At 43.1% G+C, this 18,528-nt stretch overlaps 1 protein-coding gene across 2 annotated transcripts in view; it reads right to left on the reverse strand.

Moving 5' to 3' along the window:
* Positions 1-18,528, reverse strand: part of ASTN1 (astrotactin 1) — a gene marked incomplete at both ends in the record, with an annotated part of 328,640 nt that overhangs the window by 187,162 nt on the left and 122,950 nt on the right. For both annotated transcript variants that reach the window (XM_081224527.1, XM_081224526.1), the window contains one exon: positions 10,670-10,857. In XM_081224527.1, the coding sequence (XP_081080653.1) occupies positions 10,670-10,857 (188 nt within the window). The remainder of the gene's footprint in view (positions 1-10,669; positions 10,858-18,528) is intronic.

Consider the following 18,528-nt stretch of genomic DNA (forward strand, 5'->3'; position numbering starts at 1 on the left):
GGCAGCTTACCTCACTCTGTAACAATGTGTCTAAGGCCCATAAATGCCAGATCCTGACATGTTGACTCATAAATCCAAAATACTTTTGTGCCTTAATCCCAAAGCTTTCCATTTTTCCTCAGACAAGAGAGAAGAAGGGAGGAAACAAAAGGTTGAATCCTTTCATAAACATTTGGTATCAGATCTCCTGTAGGGATCTCATACAGCTCTGCCTTCTTTATGGTGTTGGAGCAGCAGAAGTCACCTTAGGTTCACGTGAAGCAAACTGTGGGATTGGGAGCCAGAACCCAGAAGGCTCTGGATACTGTTCCATGAAGCACTTGTACTGTCAGGCACAGTCCAATGTATCAACAGAGCATCTGATTCATCCCAAGTTAGAAGGCTCCTTGACTCATCTCTGTTGCTATTTATGGACGTCAGCAGCAGTGATAGAGGTGTCAGGAGAATTCATAAATAGCAGGGCAGTACGAAGAGGCTCCCAACCTCCCCGGATGTACCGTGGGGGCCCCTATGCAACATTGAGGAGCGCTCCTGACATCAGCCTCTCACGTAGGCAAGACTTTGAATAAACTTGAGCAGATACTTGAAAGAGTCACAGCGGATTTTATGAGACGAGGTCTTAAAAGGCTTTGTCCACCCTCAGCCTCCTCAGCAAGGCAGAAAGCCACCACCAACTCGTAAAGTCCTTCCATATCACCAACTTGATGGTGATGTGTCTGGAAGCACAATTCTACTTCCATGCCCGCATGTACATTTATATCAGGTATTTTGCTTGAAGGAGATATTCTAACATGAACAGGCATCTCATATAAGTCTACTGTGTATGGCAAAGTTGAAATCAAGCAGGAGCCACAGGGAAGAGAAGACATGTTTGCTCATCGGTATCCTGTTTATATTTCTTTTGTCAAGTCTAAGCACATTTTTGTTTTCATCAACTTTTGTCTTCACTAAACCCATCAATACCTCTCAAGAGAGGTTAATGTGAGTGCACTTCACCTGAACTTGTAAATACCATATGCCTTGAATTTTAGCAAGAACAGTCTTTATCAGTGTCTTCCTTAAGTGACAATTATAATCAATCTATGGGAGTCTAACGAACACTAGCAAACTATTATCTTTTACGTTGCAGATAGAACCCTATAACTTCTACCGAGTTGTTAGAGTCTAGTCTCTGTTTGGGCTCTGTAGACAAAATGAGGAGAATGTACTAGATCCGGGTCACTAAACTATGGCCTCTAGGCCAAATGTGGCCCACTGTCTGTTTTTAAAAATAAAGTTTTATGGAACACAGCCACATCCATGCAGTCATATACTGTGTATGGCTGCTTTGGCACTATAATGGCAAGAGTTAGGTAGTTGCAACAAAGCTTCAATGGCCTAAAAGCTGAAAATGTTTACCATTTGGCCCTTTACAGATCCTTGGCCTAATCTCCTGCCACTGTCCATGCTACAGGTCTCTCGGTGGGCCCAGCTAGCTCTATCTACTCTACCTAAATCTAGTTTGCCTCCAACCAAGGCCCATGGGTGTGGGTTTGAGGTCATATTTAAGGACAACCTTCAGGTCTGTGAGAGAATCCCAAAGCTTTAGGGAGGGGCAGAAGGTGAGAGAAGACAGCATGATCTGGAGGAAATACAACAGCATTAAGAAGAATCTCTTGGGCTTCCCTGGTGGCGCAGTGGTTGAGAGTCCGCCTGCCGATGCAGGGGACACGGGTTCGTGCCCCGGTCCGGGAGGATTCCACATGCCGCGGAGCGGCTGGGCCCGTGAGCCATGGCCGCTGAGCCTGCGCGTCCGGAGCCTGTGCCCCGCAACAGGAGAGGCCACAACAGTAAGAGGCCCGCGTACCGCCAACAACAACAACAAAAAAAGTAAGAATCTCTGAGTTTTTCCACCAGTGCTGACCCCGAATATCACCCATCATTGTATGCCCTCTTTTTTCTCTTGTGAATGTAATAACAATCTTTGTATCTGTGGATACCTGGGCAGAAAAGGAATTCCCATAATGACGTCACTTGGTTTGATGAAAAAAATCAGTTAATTAATGAAGTTCTTCCAGGGAAGTTTGGAGCTGAGATTACCATCCTAAACCACAGGATAGCTGCTAGGGAACCCTGTAAACAATAAAAGTGACTTAACAATGCCCTGGATGTCCATGACCACATCCCAGCTTTGTAATGGGCACCTTCTGTGGCCCTGATGTCCCTAATCGCCTCAGTCTTTTCCCTGAGCAAAACCCCTCTAGGACTCCTGTAAGATGTTGCAATGATCCCACCTGCTTTCCTGGTTCCCTAAGGTAGCGGGCCCCTGGGTAACACACTGCACACAGAAATTGTTACATCCAGCTTACACGGCACCCCAACAGTTTACCGAGGCAATATTTACTAGGCACCTCCCACGGGTCAGGCACTGCAGGAAGTGCCTAATAAGAATCACCTCATTTAATCAGCATAACAGCCCTATGAGGTAGAATCTATTATCATTCCCATTTTACAGATAACAAAAGTGAGTTTAGACAGACTGAGCGATTTTTCCAAAGCCACTAGAAAGTCTAGTCAATGATAGAATGAGAATTCAATTTGGTTTCTCTGATAGCAAAGCCACTGCTATAAACTACCATAGCTAGACCATAGAACTAAAGTACTATACCATAGAACTTATACTCTTCAGTGGCTTCTTGGCTTCTCAATGACCTCTGCTCAGATCCAACCCCAGGCTTCTGTAATGCTTGATCTTGTTGCCCAGTCTAGCTCTTCACTTTTTGAAGTGACCCAGAGACTCCACCATGACAGTATCTTGCCCAATTCTCTATGTGCCCTCCTAAACTTCATCCCCCAAAGGGTTTCTGCTATGCTAGCCAAAAGGAGCACATTTGTTCCACAGCCTACAAAACTGGAGAAGCCAGCCAATCCTCATGCCATCAAGCTGCAGTCTTACAGCAGAGTGAAGTCTGAAGTCAGATATATTTGCCTGGAATCTTGGCTCCACCTATGTGAAATTCGGTCTGTGATTTACTTTCTCTATGTCTCAGTGTTCACATCTGAAAAATGGGAGATTTAATACTATTTCACAAAGCTGCCATGGAAATTGATTGATATTATTCATGAAAATAATCCCATACGTTGTCTGGGACACGGTGAGTGAAGGGATAGCTTCATTACTATGAATATTACCAGGTCCTAATATTGATTTAAACCCCACAGAGATTGTGACTCTTTATTTCAAAAAGATCTTCAGGGATTTTTGGAACTGAGTACTTAAAAGTAAATTGTTGGCATCTATATCAAGTGAGTTAAATTGCTGAACAGAATATTATATCAAGTTGTTAAAACACATTAGCATCCTTGTGAAAATTTGGCCTCTTAGCTATTTTCCTTGCTGTCTGGAGAAATGGGGGTAACTGAAGGCCTCTATGAGCTTCAGGAAAGAGAAGAATAGAACTGTAAAGAGGACGTAAAGAATGGAATGGAACAGGGAACCACTTGACACTCAGTTCTGCCAAAGGCCATCCTCAAACGTTAAGTGTTGATAATATAATTGAATGTTCCTTGAAAGCAGAATCTTGTCTTATTAGTTTTCTATCTCCTTAATAGTTAAAAAAGTACCTGAAGCCTGACATGTCATTGAATGAAAGAATCAATAACTAAATGAATGAATGAGGCAATGATTTTTTGAAATCAATGATAGGTCAATAATGTTTTTCAAATGCTTTTTTGGTTTCTAGAAATTTACTGCAAAAGTGTGAAAGTATGTATATGAAGAAGCCTAAGTTTACTGTTACATGACTTCCACAATTTTAGAGTTGGAAGTCCCCAACTTCCCTCCTCCCTTCTCTGCCAATAAACCCGCTGCCAGCTGTCAGGCAGAGTGGCTGCAGCCAAGGTTAGTAGGTGGGGTCAGCTGAGTTGAACAGACTCTCAGATTTTGGGGTTAGCTTCCTGGTGTAACCACAGAAAGACAGATCTGCATGCCACCTTGGTTGTGGGTCCTAGTACTCAAAGAGTTAGTGGCTTTGAAGTAACAATGGGGACACATGTCAGTTGAGTCTCAGCAGACAGAAGTTGACAAGACAACAAAAGCCGGTAAAAGGCCATGTAATCACTATATCTTGGGCGCTCACTGTGGGCTAGGACATGGTTGCTTCTTAGAGTATATAGACTCTGACAATGGCCTCAATTCAAATCCTGGCTCTGCACCTTTAGGGTTGTTTGACTTCAGGTAAGTTTCTTAGCTTGTCTGGCCCTCTCAGTCCCTTCGTTTGTAAAATGAGATAATAATAAACTCTACCTCATGCTGTTGTGATACAAATAAAAAATAAGCTAATGTATGTTGAAAGTACTTAGATAGTAAGTACATAGTAAGTGCAAAATGAAGACTGTGATGATGGTGATGAAATCTTTCGATCCTCCTAACACCTCTACAAGTTAGATTGTAGTTGCCCACTGTATTAAACAAGTGAATCATGGACTCATGACTTAGCAGCCTCTACTAAAGGAAGTGGTTCCAAGCTGTCCCTGGAGCAGGAGTGACCATTTTCTGTGTCACCTAAGCCAACCTCCCCATAACTATAGCCAACAGAAGAAGGCTGGTTAAGGTTACATCTATCTATGGGATAATTTGATAGGAAAGTCTCTGAACATACAGGAACTATGGTAACTAGTGAGGTCCATCTGCTTGTTTCCCTGAGTTAGAAAAAGGGTGGAGGGCAGTAGCGAGGCTGGCAGTGGCAGGAACAAAACTGGAAACCTTGTAAAGCTGAGAGCAGTCAGGTGAGGTCACAAGTGAGGTGACTTGATGAGTGAATGGATAGTGCAAACATTTTATAAAAGTGGCAAAATGGGGAAAACAGTTACAGAGTAGACTGGACAAAGTTTCTCATTATGGCAACAAAAGTAAAAGAAACAGGTGCAAAAAGCCAAACCACAAAGTGCTGAGGCTGGGGGCTGACAAGATGACTTGGATCCTGCACAACCTACCTGTTCCAGGCTTCATGAAATTCTGCTTTTTAGATTTTTTTTTAAATCAGAGGATTTCTGTCTCCCTTACCTCCATATGAATTTCTATAGTAAAACTCCATTACAAAGAAGGTCTGAGTAGACCTCCATTCTTTAAAGCTAAAAAGCCTAACCAATGCATTCATCTCACAGATGAGGTAATGAAGCTTCCCAAAAGGACAGCAGATGACATAAAGTGGTAAAGCCAGATCTGAATACCACCTTCCAACTAAATGCAGTGTTTCCTTCCACTACACCCCAGTTCCCACTCTACAGGAATAGGGGAGGGCAGCCAGCAAGATGGAACAGCTGATCAACTGAAATGGCTAATGGATTCACATGTACCTGCACCTAATGCACGTCGACAAGAGATGCACAGCCAAACCACGGTGCCGGACGGAGGAGGTTTGCAAGCCAACTCTCTCTCAGTACTTGGAATAGCCCTCAAATGGACCCTGGCATCTCCAGTCTGTTGCACATCAGATAGTCAGAGACAACCCAAGAACAAAGGGGTTTTGTTTTTAGGGGTCTTGCTATTTTAGGAACTGCCCACCATTTTCCTCATGGAAGGCCAAGAACACAAAGATAGCTTTGGTAGGTGGACAGCATGGCCAATAGGTCAATCTAGTCCCATGATGGATGGCTTGAGTTCCTAGATGAGCTCCTTGGACTGAATCAGGACCTGTCTTTCTGTACCTTCCAATTTATTACTCTAGTTCTGTCCTTTGTGGTAACACAAGATGTCTTAGCGCCTCCATTTGTTTCTCAAAGATCAGAAGGACTAGCCCTGATAAATTAGGGCATCCTCTCTCCAACTAAACAAATAATATCAATTGACAATAAAGATGCAAAAGTGATTCTGATGAATTTGCTAACAAATTTTTTGTAACAGATTTGTTGAAGGTAAAAGGTACTGAAAGAAAAAGCACCTAGCCCTCTCTCCTATGCCCACGTACACCTAATAAGTACCTGACAGTCTTGGTGGCACACAGCAATGACGATGCTTAGGACTGCTCTTCTCTGCCCTAGAAATGGCTGAGCTTTAGGAGTGAAATGTAGACAGCTTCAAGCAAGTAATATGTGATGCTTCGGCAGCTGAACTGAACTTGAGTAAGGATGCTCAAGTAAGAACAAGGATGGGTCCTTGGGCACAAAGTTGTCTGCAGTCCTGGAAGCACAATCTTAGGGTCTCCCATACGTGTGTTCTGTGGGCTTTGCACTAACTCAGCCCCAAGTGTGACCTCCCCAGAATGGAACATCCTGAACCTTGTTTCCTACATTCTTTCTCCCCAAAGAAAACTATGCGCCATGGGCTCACCTGGGGCTCCCAGAAATGAGGAACCTGGGGACCCCTGAGGAGCCAGCAGTTGGAGGCCACAGGAACCTGCAGACACTGGCCAATGGGCTCCACACAGCCGGGGCTAGTGGTCCTGCATAGCACCCAGGCTTGATTGATGGGTTCTCTTCATAAAACTCTCAGGGGGATAGACAAGTGCTCAAAGATTATTTTTTTCCTCAATTGTGAATTGTGCCTAAGAAGGCTGAACTACAAAAGATATTATCTACCAATGGGAGTTATCACTAATATATATATATATATATATTACATATATTAGTTATCACTAATATATATACATATATATCAAACTGAAGCATTTTTGAAAGGCTACTTGCTGTGAAAAATATACTTAACCAACCCATATGCATATAGGAAGTCTATTAACACTGCCATCTTTAATTACAAAGATGAAATAAGTAGATAATCCATTAAAATTATATTATGCACCATTAAATTCTTTTGTGTACTTTAAGAAGAAAAATGTAGATCACATGGTAAATTAGCAAAAGTACAATATGGAAATTTAAATCCACACAGAGTCTGACTATCTAATGTAAAGTCATATTAAAACTTGATCTTCAGTGGAGTAAACAATTTGCTTATAACTGAAGAATTCCTTGACTTCTGGTTTAAGCTCACATAGCAATTTTCATTTGGTGATTTTGCTTTCACTTGTTCAAGAGTTTGCAAAAGAGAATCCTGTGTACTTTTGTAGTTTTAAACGTCAATTATCTTGCAAAATTCGAAATAAATCTCTTCAGCCACATCTGAATCATGCAGGAAGTTAAAATACATCATGTGACCCTCAAAGCAATAATATAAGATTTCAGGAAGGAAATCCAATTATTCTATGTAAGGAAGAAATAGTACTTCTTTGGAAAAAATAAGTCAAAAATTTTAGGATGTGATTGAAAAATAAGAGAAGCAAAAGGTTTTTTAAAGTTTTAAATTGCCAAGTTCCTAGCTGAGGTATTGGTTTTCTGTAAGCCCACGATTTTGCTGATGGTATATATATACTGGGCACAATGTAAGAGAGAACTTACCAATTTTCATCCATACAATGTCAAAAGGATACAAAAAAAGGGTTTTCCTCTATATCTCATTCTCTCATTACTTATATTGACATTTTGTGTGTAAATAAAACACAGTAAATGCAAAATATAAAAATAAACAGCAGTCTCTGCCCTGAGGCTATATGGATGAGAAAAGTGTAAATACAGAATGAAAGAAATGTAAACTTTAAGGTGTTCACAGAACCATTAATTCCCTCTGCACATATCAGAAATATTTTGGATTATTAGTTAAGCTTTTAAATATACATTTTCTTAACAAGAGAGAAATGGTTGGGTATATTCATGTTTTGATAACCTTAACTTTTCTCTTTTTTGAATTACGCTATTTGGATCCAACTAAAAACTGCATCAGTATTGATTGTTATAGTTAATGAAAAATAGCCCTGCTATTGTTATTTCATAACTAACAGGGTTTGGGTAATAAGACTTCATTTAAGTGCATTTAGCTGACCAATACTGTTACTAGTCAAAGGATTTTGCTATCTTCTAACATTTATAATGTTGTCATTCCAGATGACTCAAATGGCTGCCTACTTACTTCCAAAAGATATGGCATAAAGTGTATCAGATAGAGTCTACCAATCCCTGAGTCTCTTAAGAAGAAACCATCAGAGACTCTGGGAACGACATCTTCAAACAGCATACCTTCAGGCTTGATTTCTAAGTTGAGGGCAGATACAAAACTTCAAACTTTGAAACTGTTTCTAGAATAGAATGTAAAGGATAGGAGAGACAGTGTCTGAGGGTGGATGCAGTAGGAAATGGAGGAAGGCGGGATGGCGAGAGGGGCGGCAGGAGGCTCCACTGACCACACCATCTTGGCAAGGACGGGAGAGAGTACTTATATCTTCAGTTCACCTTGGGGGCCCTGTGCTCCTGCAGAAGCCATAGGCTTTCCTGAATTTTTCATGGAGATGTGGACCCATCCACATCCAAGAGGGCAAGCCAGAGACAAATACCAGACTTGCCCACCCTGACCCTTTACTCAAGCCCTTTGAACCTCTGCCCCCTCCAGCTTAGTTGAAAATAACATAGAATAAACTAAAGTCAAGCTGAAGGAGACATCTCTCCCATTTTATTTGGAAACCTGAACATCATTGTTGGTCTGCCATGGGTAACCAGTAGCATATGAAGGAAAGAGCTCAAAGGGTCCCAGGTTTAAGGCTGACTTTTGTTCTCTTTCCAGTTCAGTGTCCACTTTCCATTAATTCCTGCCCAGGGGGGCTCAACGAAAAGCAGTAGCAATGTAGGGCTTCTTGTAAGGGTTATTACGTTTTGAGGACACCATCTATTTCCTCAGATTCTTTGGCATCCTTGATCAGCCACCCATCCCCACAAATATGCGCACACACACACATGCATACACACACACTTATCTGGAGAATCTATTGGAGCACCTCATCTGAATATAGAAGATGGGGTCCCTGCTACACTGAAGATATCATGTAGCAACTAGGACAATCTTTGGAATGTCCTCCCACAGATACTTACACCACTTCCCCAACCCCCACTAAACATACCATCTGACACCTCGCCTGCCTTAACCTCTTACACTCAGGGTCTTTCTTTCAGACACAGCCACTCCCAACGTTAGTTCCTGGGAATCTCTTTACAGTTCTCTTTACCCTAAACATTTTTGTGGTGTTATGAAGACTGGACCTTTGAAATGGTCTTGGACCAGAAGAAAACAAAAACTATCCATCACAATGACCGCTTCCCACATTGATGGGAGGATGTGGATAGCTGGCGGAAAGTCCACCATTGTACCCTTCTTTTCAATCAGACCACATGATAAAGACAAAAACAATGTGACCCCTGCATCTGTCACCCCAATCGATGCCAGGGCTGATTCTGCAGGTCTGCCCGATCTCACCACAATCTGGAAACTACAAGCTACATTGAAGAAGACAAGCTTCCCTGAGAGAAGAAACAGTGGTCTTTGACTAAGGATGTACAAGTACTCTAACCCTCATGTTATAAACCTCAATTAATTTGTATATGTGAGGCACAGTAATCTGATTTACCTGCTCACTTTCTGGCATATCTGGACACTGAAGTTTTTCTATTTGCTATTCAAGGACTCTTTTCTCAACCACATAGTTTAAACAAAGTAGAGCAGCTGTGCATACACAGGTAATCTATCAAGTCAGTTATTCATGGAGACACCTGCTGAGGAAGAAATAGAAGGCTTGCATTCTGAGATTTTATCAGAGATTTTATAGGGATATTTTCCATGCCAAATATTTAGATAATGAAAATTTTAATACATCTAAAATGTGCTCAGTTTTCCCCAATCTAATACACAAAACTAAACAGCACATAGTGATGGTACCCGAGTAATAGATTAGTTAAAGTTTAGATCAAGACCTCGTTTGGTTCTCTGTTGAATTTCCTAACAGTGAAAGAGCCCATCCCCTCGCATACATATAGTCTGCAGAAAATCAGTCAAGTCTCAATCAGCTTTCAAGCTACCCTAGGAGCAGGTGATGTACTGATTTTACTAATAAAAATACCAAGTGAATCAGGCATGTTCCATTTCTACTGGGAAATGCATTCATTTATTCCACAAATAATTATAATTAAGCAGTAACTATGTGAATGCATTATTCTAGGTGTTGAAGATCCACCAATGAGCAAAACAATACCAAACAAAACCCCTGCCTGCCACTGTAGCACTTACTTTCCAGGGAGATTCTAAAACACAAGTTCCTAGAATTTTAGGGAAAATTCTCTAATTTTCAGAGGGGATATCTTAGAAGGGATGTTGATGGTGATGTTTCTGAGATGGGCTAGAGAGAAAGGCAGGTATCAATCGGCACACCCTTCATTGTAAGAGGAGAGAAAGCCAGGACTGATTTTCTCCCATCTCGGAGAAGAGGGCTCAGTAGCAGCAAGCAGCTTGGTAATTCAGTCCCTCAGCAACCATTTATGGAGAAACTGTTATAAGATATTCTGATCTAATTGAATAATTCCTTTCTAAGACAATCCACTACCCCCATCTGACACTGTCTCTGGTTTGTAGAAGTTACTCCCCGTCTAGGCATGTTCTTAGAACCGTCGGGTAATGGTGGCACAGAAATAACTGCAATTTTTACTTACACCACAGGTGGAGATATTTCCCATAAATGGGAAATGTACTTATGAACAAGATCAACGATCAGACTGTGGAGCTGCGTCCTACAGAGCTATGTCTACGGCACCCAGACTCTTAATGTCAAGGAAATACAAGCCATAGCCTGAGAGGCTACGGTTGTGCTGCTTTTACCATGACTGAGATGTGGAGGATTCTCAGCTCCTCTTCTGCCGACTCATGCTGGGGTTCTTCGGTTGGGTCTTGTCCAGGGAGGCTCGGGGCACCATCTTGGTGGTGGATGTGAAAAAGTAAAGTGCCATTCTCCAGCCACTGCTGCCTCCAGCGCACCAGAGGGATGTCCTCCGTGTTCCCTGAGATCTCTAGAAGACAAACACCAAAGGCACAGGTCAGAATTCCAACTGGACCAGTCCAAATCTCCTTTTCATCTCCCTCCTAGACATTGGTACCAATTAGCCAGTGTCAGATGAAGACAACAAAGGGTTTCTAACTATAGTTAAGTCAGGCTTACTGCTGCTCCAAATCTCAAGAAAGGGAAGAGGCCCTGAGAAGAAGAGAATTATCCCCCCCCATCAGTCTTTGCACCATAAACTAGTGGCCCAGCCTCTCACCCACTGAGAAAAATACAAAGGTAAAAATTCAAGTTCTTCCCCATATTTCTATGATCAATAGCATCCTTTACTTAGCACAGTTTGAATACTCTGATGACCTCTTGAGGTAAATAGAAGATTCTTTGCCTCTTGTAAATTTGAAAGTGTGAGTTCCCTAGAAATTACTCTGAGACACTAGTGAATCTGCCAAGGAGAGAGTTGGTAATTACTGTGCAGGGAACTGGCACTTATAGGAGAGTCCTGGGAGGTTACTGCAGAGCCACTGGAGCTGGCAGGTTATTTCTAAAACCACCATCATTTGCTGCATAGTCCACTGGAGATGTCTGATACTTGCTTTGGCAGGTAAAGTAATGTTTTAATTCCCTTTAATTTTTCTCTTCATTTTTGCAGAGCATTTTGCATGGCATACATGAGAGGGCTGTGAAGAAGCAGGCTCTTAACACAGACATAAGCACTCACCTGCTTTCAGAGCTCTAGACCCAGGCACTGAAATATCATCAGCAAATAAATACCAATATACCAAAACCTACTATGTACTTCATACTGTAGGTGTTCAGCAGTGCTGCAGAAGTATACTGTTATGTGTCCCTTTCTCTAAAATTCCTAAGCAATATCAGATCAAAACCTTGAGACATCCCACAACAGAAAGAACCTGATTAATCCAGCTTTCTTGAGCTTCATTTGGCCCTAAGACCATTTTTTCCTTAAAAACTATCATCATCCTCAGAAACTAATATTCTGCTGAACATACTTTGGCAAAGCATCGCTTTGTAAAATTTCATTTTTTTTTTGAAAGGCATGGCTTCTTCTCCCAAAATTTATCACCTTTGACTAAACAATTCAATACACGTAAAGAAGATACACTAAGATCCATTTAGAATAGTATTCTCATCAAGTTCTCGCAATCATAAAGAGGAAAGCAGGGCTTCCCTGGTGGCGCAATGGTTGAGAGTCCGCCTGCCGATGTAGGGGACACGGGTTCGTGCCCCGGTCTGGGAAGATCCCACATGCTGCAGAGCAGCTGGGCCCGTGAGCCATGGCCGCTGATCCTGCGCGTCCGGAGCCTGTGCTTTGCAATGGGAGAGGCCACAACAGTGAGAGGCCCGCGTACCACACACACAAAAAAAAAAAAAAAAAAAAGAGGAAAGCAATTTTAAATATTTATAGAGTTTATAAATATCTTTCATTCTTTGTGGGAGTGTACAAATGATGTTCTGCTGTATTTATTTACTTATATAGTTATTCATTAATTTATTTAACAGACACACATTGGGCATGTATTATGTACGCACCAGGCACTGTTCTAGGCACTGAGAGACTAATCTAAATGAGGCTCTCAACAAGTTCTCCAAAGCCACCCACTGTGAATGAATGTGTAAAGTGTTACACCACATGCATAAAAGTTTTGTGGAAACAGAAGAAGGAAGGAGTAATCTTGCTTGGGTAGAGGGCGGAAGATGGGAGGAAAGTAGCATTGCCAGAAGAAGAAGATACTATAGTTTGGGGCCTTGAAGTGTGAGTGGACTTCCTATCATAGATAGAGAAGTGGGGAACGGACATTCAGACATTGATAGGAGAATACGGAGGAGGATGAGGAAGATGAAGAATACTGGCTGGTCCTCTCAGGGTAGGTCAGTGAGAAGGATTCATGAGCCACAGGTCATCAGCCTATGATGATTCGCTAGCTCATCCTACCATCCTACCTCTCCTCCAGGGAGGAGAATAAACTTTGGAGGGTGCAGGAGGACAAGGGTGCAGCAAAAACAAGGTGCTCAGAGTCCCCTTCGTTCTTAGCCTCTCTCCCCAGTTGCCTGAAGGACTTAGTCATCCTGTTGGGTTGGTAAGCTGTCCATGCTCTGGAAGTGACCGGCACAAGCATCTAGGAAGCTGCGGTGGGCAGAGGGTATGCAAAAGGCTCCCCCGCAGCCTGGTCCTGGTTTTCCCCAGGCACAGCTCCATTTGTTAAGTGAGGCAGTGACAAAAGCTTCCCAAGTTCACCTTTCCTTAAGGGGTCTTTACAGATTTCCAGGTGAACAGAAACCCTTCGGTGCACCTCCAAGGGTGCCTGCATAGACCCGCGGCTGCCGCACGACGCTTCACCACAAGTCCTGCAATCACAAACCCCACTGGACAGCACTCACTCTTTCTAACCACTCATCAAGCCTCCACATCAAAGCACCGGGAAGATTCTTCCTGGGAAACACACCCTTCTCTCCCAAGTCCATTTCCTGACATTACAGTAGAAACCAAACGCCATCCCCTTCTCATCACAGACATAAAAATCACAAGCAGCGACAGCTCCTAATAGAGCACCTAATGGCACAATTAAATCACCTAGAGCAACACACGTCCAGCCTCTTGCCTGCACCTGCTCTATTCCACACGTGTCAGGTCCCACTTTAGCCCTTCCTGTAACTATTCAAGAGGAATCCAGCACCTCATAGCTCTAAAGCACTCAACAAACTGGCTTTATTTCCCAGGAGAGCCTCATCGAGGAGGTCAGGCTCATGACCCCTGTTTTAACTGTGGAAGCAGAGATGTGTAAATACCCAGACCAAAGTCACCCCAGCCTGACACAGAACAGGGACTAAGACAGATGAATGAATTTCTATCAGATCCCTTCCACCTCCAACACAGGCATCAGACGACATGACCTTCGAACATGCATCAAGAGAGGAAGCAATTGAGTTGAAAGACCATGGGGTCTTTCAGGAATTTTTGTGCCACAGTATTTAAATTTTTTGCACAAAGCCTTAGTATTCCATGAGTTCTTTTACAACTGAAATATAATTCACATACCATAAAATTCACCCTTTCAATATATACAATTCAGTGGTTTTTAGTAGATTCACAAAGTTGTGCAACCATCACCATTCTAATTCCAGAACCTTTTTTTTTTTTTTTTTTTTTTTTGCCGTACACAGGCTTCTCACTGTTGTGGCCTCTCCCGTGGCGGAGCACAGGCTCTGGACGCGCAGGCTCAGCGGCCATGGCTCACAGGCCCAGCCGCTCCGCGGCATGTGGGATCTTCCTGGACCAGGGCACGAACCCGTGTCCCCTGCATCAGCAGGCGGACTCTCAACCACTGCGCCACCAGGAAAGCCCCCAGAACCTTTTAATCAGCCCCAGAAGAAACCCTGTACCCACTGGCAGCCCAGACTGTTGTTGAGAAGGAAGGACTCCTGCCCCAAGGTTCTAGGAGTGATGGTACCAAGGAAAGAACGGGTGCAGTGGGGGTATATGGGGAGGTGGGCTGAGAGCACAGAATCTCTAGCCTTGGCTTCCAGCCCAGCCCCCTGAACCTACCTATGGGTTATTCATGCCAAATTCCTTTGGAAAATGATATCCTGATTCTGCCCGGACCAGAATCATCATAGAGGGGAAAGGGTGAAGGAAGGAGGGTGCCATACCTGCCAGGGAGGGTGCCTGTCACTTTTTAGATTGAAGATAATTACAGAACGATAGTTTCCTCCTTGGCTTTTTTCCCCCTCTCCTGGCAAGATCTGACACAGGAGAGCTAAAATGCTAAACTAGGAACTTACTTACTTATGCTATATCTGGCCTGGGTCAACCAATGAAAAATCACGCAGAGCACAGTAAATGTCTTGTGAATTTCATTGCAGTGGGGCTGAGATCAGAGCTTGGAACATCAGTGTAATCATGTTGGTCTGGATGTCAGCAGAAGAGCTCAAGAAGAATAAATGCTCAGAAATTGCTTTACTAAGGCAAGCCTGACCTGGGACTCCCAAGGAGCAAATATGGGAGGTGATCAAATAAGTTACTTTAGTCCAAGACCTCCTGAGGGCTGCGGATGAGGCTCAAACAGAGCCTTTGCCAGTGTACTGAATAAAACAAGTGCCAACAGGAGCCTGCACAGTCTGATCCCAATATACCACAGGTGGCATGAGCACCACAGCCATCATCACACTGTGGGGCTGAGATCTCCAGAAAAGTAAGGCTGCCCTTACTTTTAGCATTCCATTTGTCCCATTCTTACGCTCTGTTAACCTCACAGATCTCAGCACCTCCAAAATTCTGGAATGCCCGAAATTTACAGAAACCAGGGTGCCATTCATTCTTTTTTTTTTAATATATGTTTTTTTCCCTTGTAATGAGAACTCCTTTTTAAAGTAGTTATTTATTTATTTATTTTATAGTTGGCTGCATCAGGTCTTAGTTGAGGCACACGGGATCGTCTTTGCGGCATGCAGGATCTTTCGCTGCAGCGCGCAGGCTCTTTGTTGCAGCGTGCTGGCTTCTCTCTAGTTGTGTCATGCAGGCTCCAGGGCATGTGGGCTCTGTAGTTGCAGCACACAGGCTCTCTAGTTGCGCTCGCATGCTCAGTAGTTGTGGTGCGGGCTTAGTTGCCCCGCCGCACGTGGGATCTTAGTTCCCCAACCAGGGATCAAACCTGCATCCCCTGCATTGGAAGGTGGATTCTTAACCACTGGACCACCAGGAAGTCCCAGCCATTTATTCTTGAATACACAAAGATCCTTGGAGCACACTCTATTTGCCACATTTAGCAAGTTGTGCTGCATGGTTTCTACTCTCAAGGAGCTTTTGGTCTAGTAAGAAACTGAAGACAGAGCCATGAATAAGTACTCTAAACCGTAATAGCAGTGCTAGGTGAGAGGGTGATACTTGGCTGGGCATATACCCTTGGAAAGGGATAAAATGGGAAGAAATGTTGGGGGGCAATTCGAGATGAAGAGAACAGTGTGTGTAAGTGTGTAAGGAACAGCAGGATGATGCATGTTTGCAGAGTTGCAGGAGGTCTGGTTATGCTGCAGGGTGAGGATATGGAGATGAGTAGTAGAGGACTGGGCTGAAAATCCAGATTGGTGTCAACTGTGAAAGTTGTGAATGCCAGTTTTAAGGAGTTCAGAGCTAATGGAAAGTCATCCATGGTTTTATTAAGCAGAGGAATGAATAAAGCCATGAGTAGAAAGATGAAGAGGACCCAGAAAGAGTAGCAGACAGACAAGACTCAATCACAGTCCCAATGTAACTCTGATCCTATATTCTATAGGGACCAAAATACTAAACTGGAACTCAGGAGACCTCGGTCTAGAGTAACCTTGAAGGGGATGCCTGGCTTTGAATGTTCTCATCTGTATACAGAGGAGCTGTATTGATGAATTTTAAGATCCTTTTGTAACTTGCCATTCCACAATTCTAAATCCAAAGGGTGTGCTTCACGTGACCACCTAGAAAGGCAGTGATTTCAATGTACCAAACAGTGTCAACTCCTCACTCCAGTCTAACCTGCACTCCACCTCTTCCCTCCCTCTGAGCACAGAGTGGACAGGTTAGAGATGATTCGATTAGAGTCTTTAGAGGCCAGGCCCATCTTCAGACTGGACCTCAGGCTAGTGAGAAAGGTTCTTATTCATGCTGATACAGATATGTGGATTCTAAGAAAGAAACCTTGGAACTTGTGGACGCAATAGAGAACCAGGAAGATGGGACCTTGGGCAGGGAAAGTCACACTGCAGAAGAACCTGGGATGGGGAAAGGCAGAGAGAAGGAGAGTGAGATGAAATCACTTTTAAATTGGCCTCAGTCATTGTTCTGTTAGCTTGTGTGCTGTGAGCTTGCCGCACTGTCTTTTTGTGGGGTTAGCTTAGGACACCCAAAACTTGCTACAGAAATCCCTGGTCCTTCTTTAGGCAACCCCGCATGCTGAGAGTCCCTGAAACTGAGCTGCTAAGACACATCATATCAGAATCAGAAGTTCCCCAAAGGACAACTTCACTGAGGACCAGATACATGATGTCTTCTTTCAAAGAATCTGGCAATTTAAAGTCAAATGTGTATATATGTCCATGCCACTCTCTCGCTTTGTCACAGCTTCCCCTTCCCCCTCCCCATATCCTCAAGTCCATTCTCTAGTAGGTCTGTGTCTTTATTCCTGTCTTACCCCTAGGTTCTTCATGACATTTTTTTTCTTAAATTCCATATATATGTGTTAGCATACGGTATTTGTCTTTCTCTTTCTACCAAACATAAAATAGATAGCTAGTGGGAAGCAGCCGCATAGCACAGGGAGATCAGCTCGGTGCTTTGTGACAGCCTGGAGGGGTGGGATAGGGAGGGTGGGAGGGAGGGAGGGAGACGCAAGAGGGAAGAGATATGGGAACAGATGTACATGTATAACCGATTCACTTTGTTTTAAAGCAGAAACTAACACACCATTGTAAAGCAATTATATTCCAATAAAGATGTAAAAATAAAAAAAATAAAGTCAAATGTGGATTTGAACTAGGGAAATTCTCAAAGATCCTTTAATTCATTGAAGAACTTAGAGTAGCTTAGGTTAGTCCTGGCATTCTGGGCCCCATTCCCACTCCTGGCAAGGCTGAGTTTCAAGCTAAATCCAGTTGTGTAGTAATGAGGTGGCCCAGGTGTTGAGGTCAAGTCGGAAGGAAGCATTAACTTGTCAATTCTTAGCCTCATGTTGAGGGCACCTGATGAACTGACCCTGCAGTCTTTCAAGATTGAGGGTGACACCCCTTGATGGCCATTGCTGACTATTAGAAGACCCTGCTTAGATCAGGATTTTCAAACTCATTGTTAATCTTCAAAACCCTTCCTCCAAACCAATCTAATATGGCTTCTGAGGGGGTTCCCCAGAGCAGAGTTAGAAAAGAACTGGATCAATTGGAAGACAAATAAAATGCACAACCATGAAATTCCCTGCCATTAGGGGATTGGAGGGGGAATGTCTATGGGTTATTAGTTTTGCTTGGTTGTTTTTTCAATCCTATTAAGTGTGGTATTGTGAAAAGCCTCATATTCTTTATGAAATAATTACAAGGGAAAGGGAACATCTCTAAAAATAGAATCTAGCCACCCATCCACCCTATGCTATCTCAGCTGTCATTCTGAGTTTCCCTGTGCACAAGGATCAAGCACAGAACTTTAGTAGTGATAAGCTAATTATCCCAAACTAAGAATAACAAATGAGTCTTGTCCATCAGTGACTATCATTAAGGTGACCAAAGGTAGGCCTGTGATAGAATTACCCCCTTTTCTTCCATTCTTTTTTACTCCCCGCCCCGAATCCCCATCGCAGAGTTTGAAAGATATTGATGGTAAGGTCTAGTTTCCCACATGGTCTCATTATGGTCTTCCAACTAAAACTATTAAAAGTGGCATTAATTTTCAACACCTTTGTAAGAAAACAACCTGCTTAAGTCAGGGGTAAATAACAGTAGAGGATCACTAATTATTCCTGTAAATCTTTACTCTGGTATCAAAGGTGACCCAAGTCTTTAATGTCTCTGGAACAGCAGCCTCTAAAGACCCCAACTTGTTCCATAAACATAATGAAAGCAGTGCATTAGTGTCCTGGCCATCTGTGAAGAAATATGAGGGACAGATGAAAATCAGACAAAGGAGAGGGATGCAGAGAGAAAG

Source organism: Mesoplodon bidens (genome assembly GCF_964165515.1).
Source record: "Mesoplodon bidens genome assembly, chromosome: 2".
Lineage (NCBI taxonomy): Eukaryota > Metazoa > Chordata > Mammalia > Artiodactyla > Ziphiidae > Mesoplodon > Mesoplodon bidens.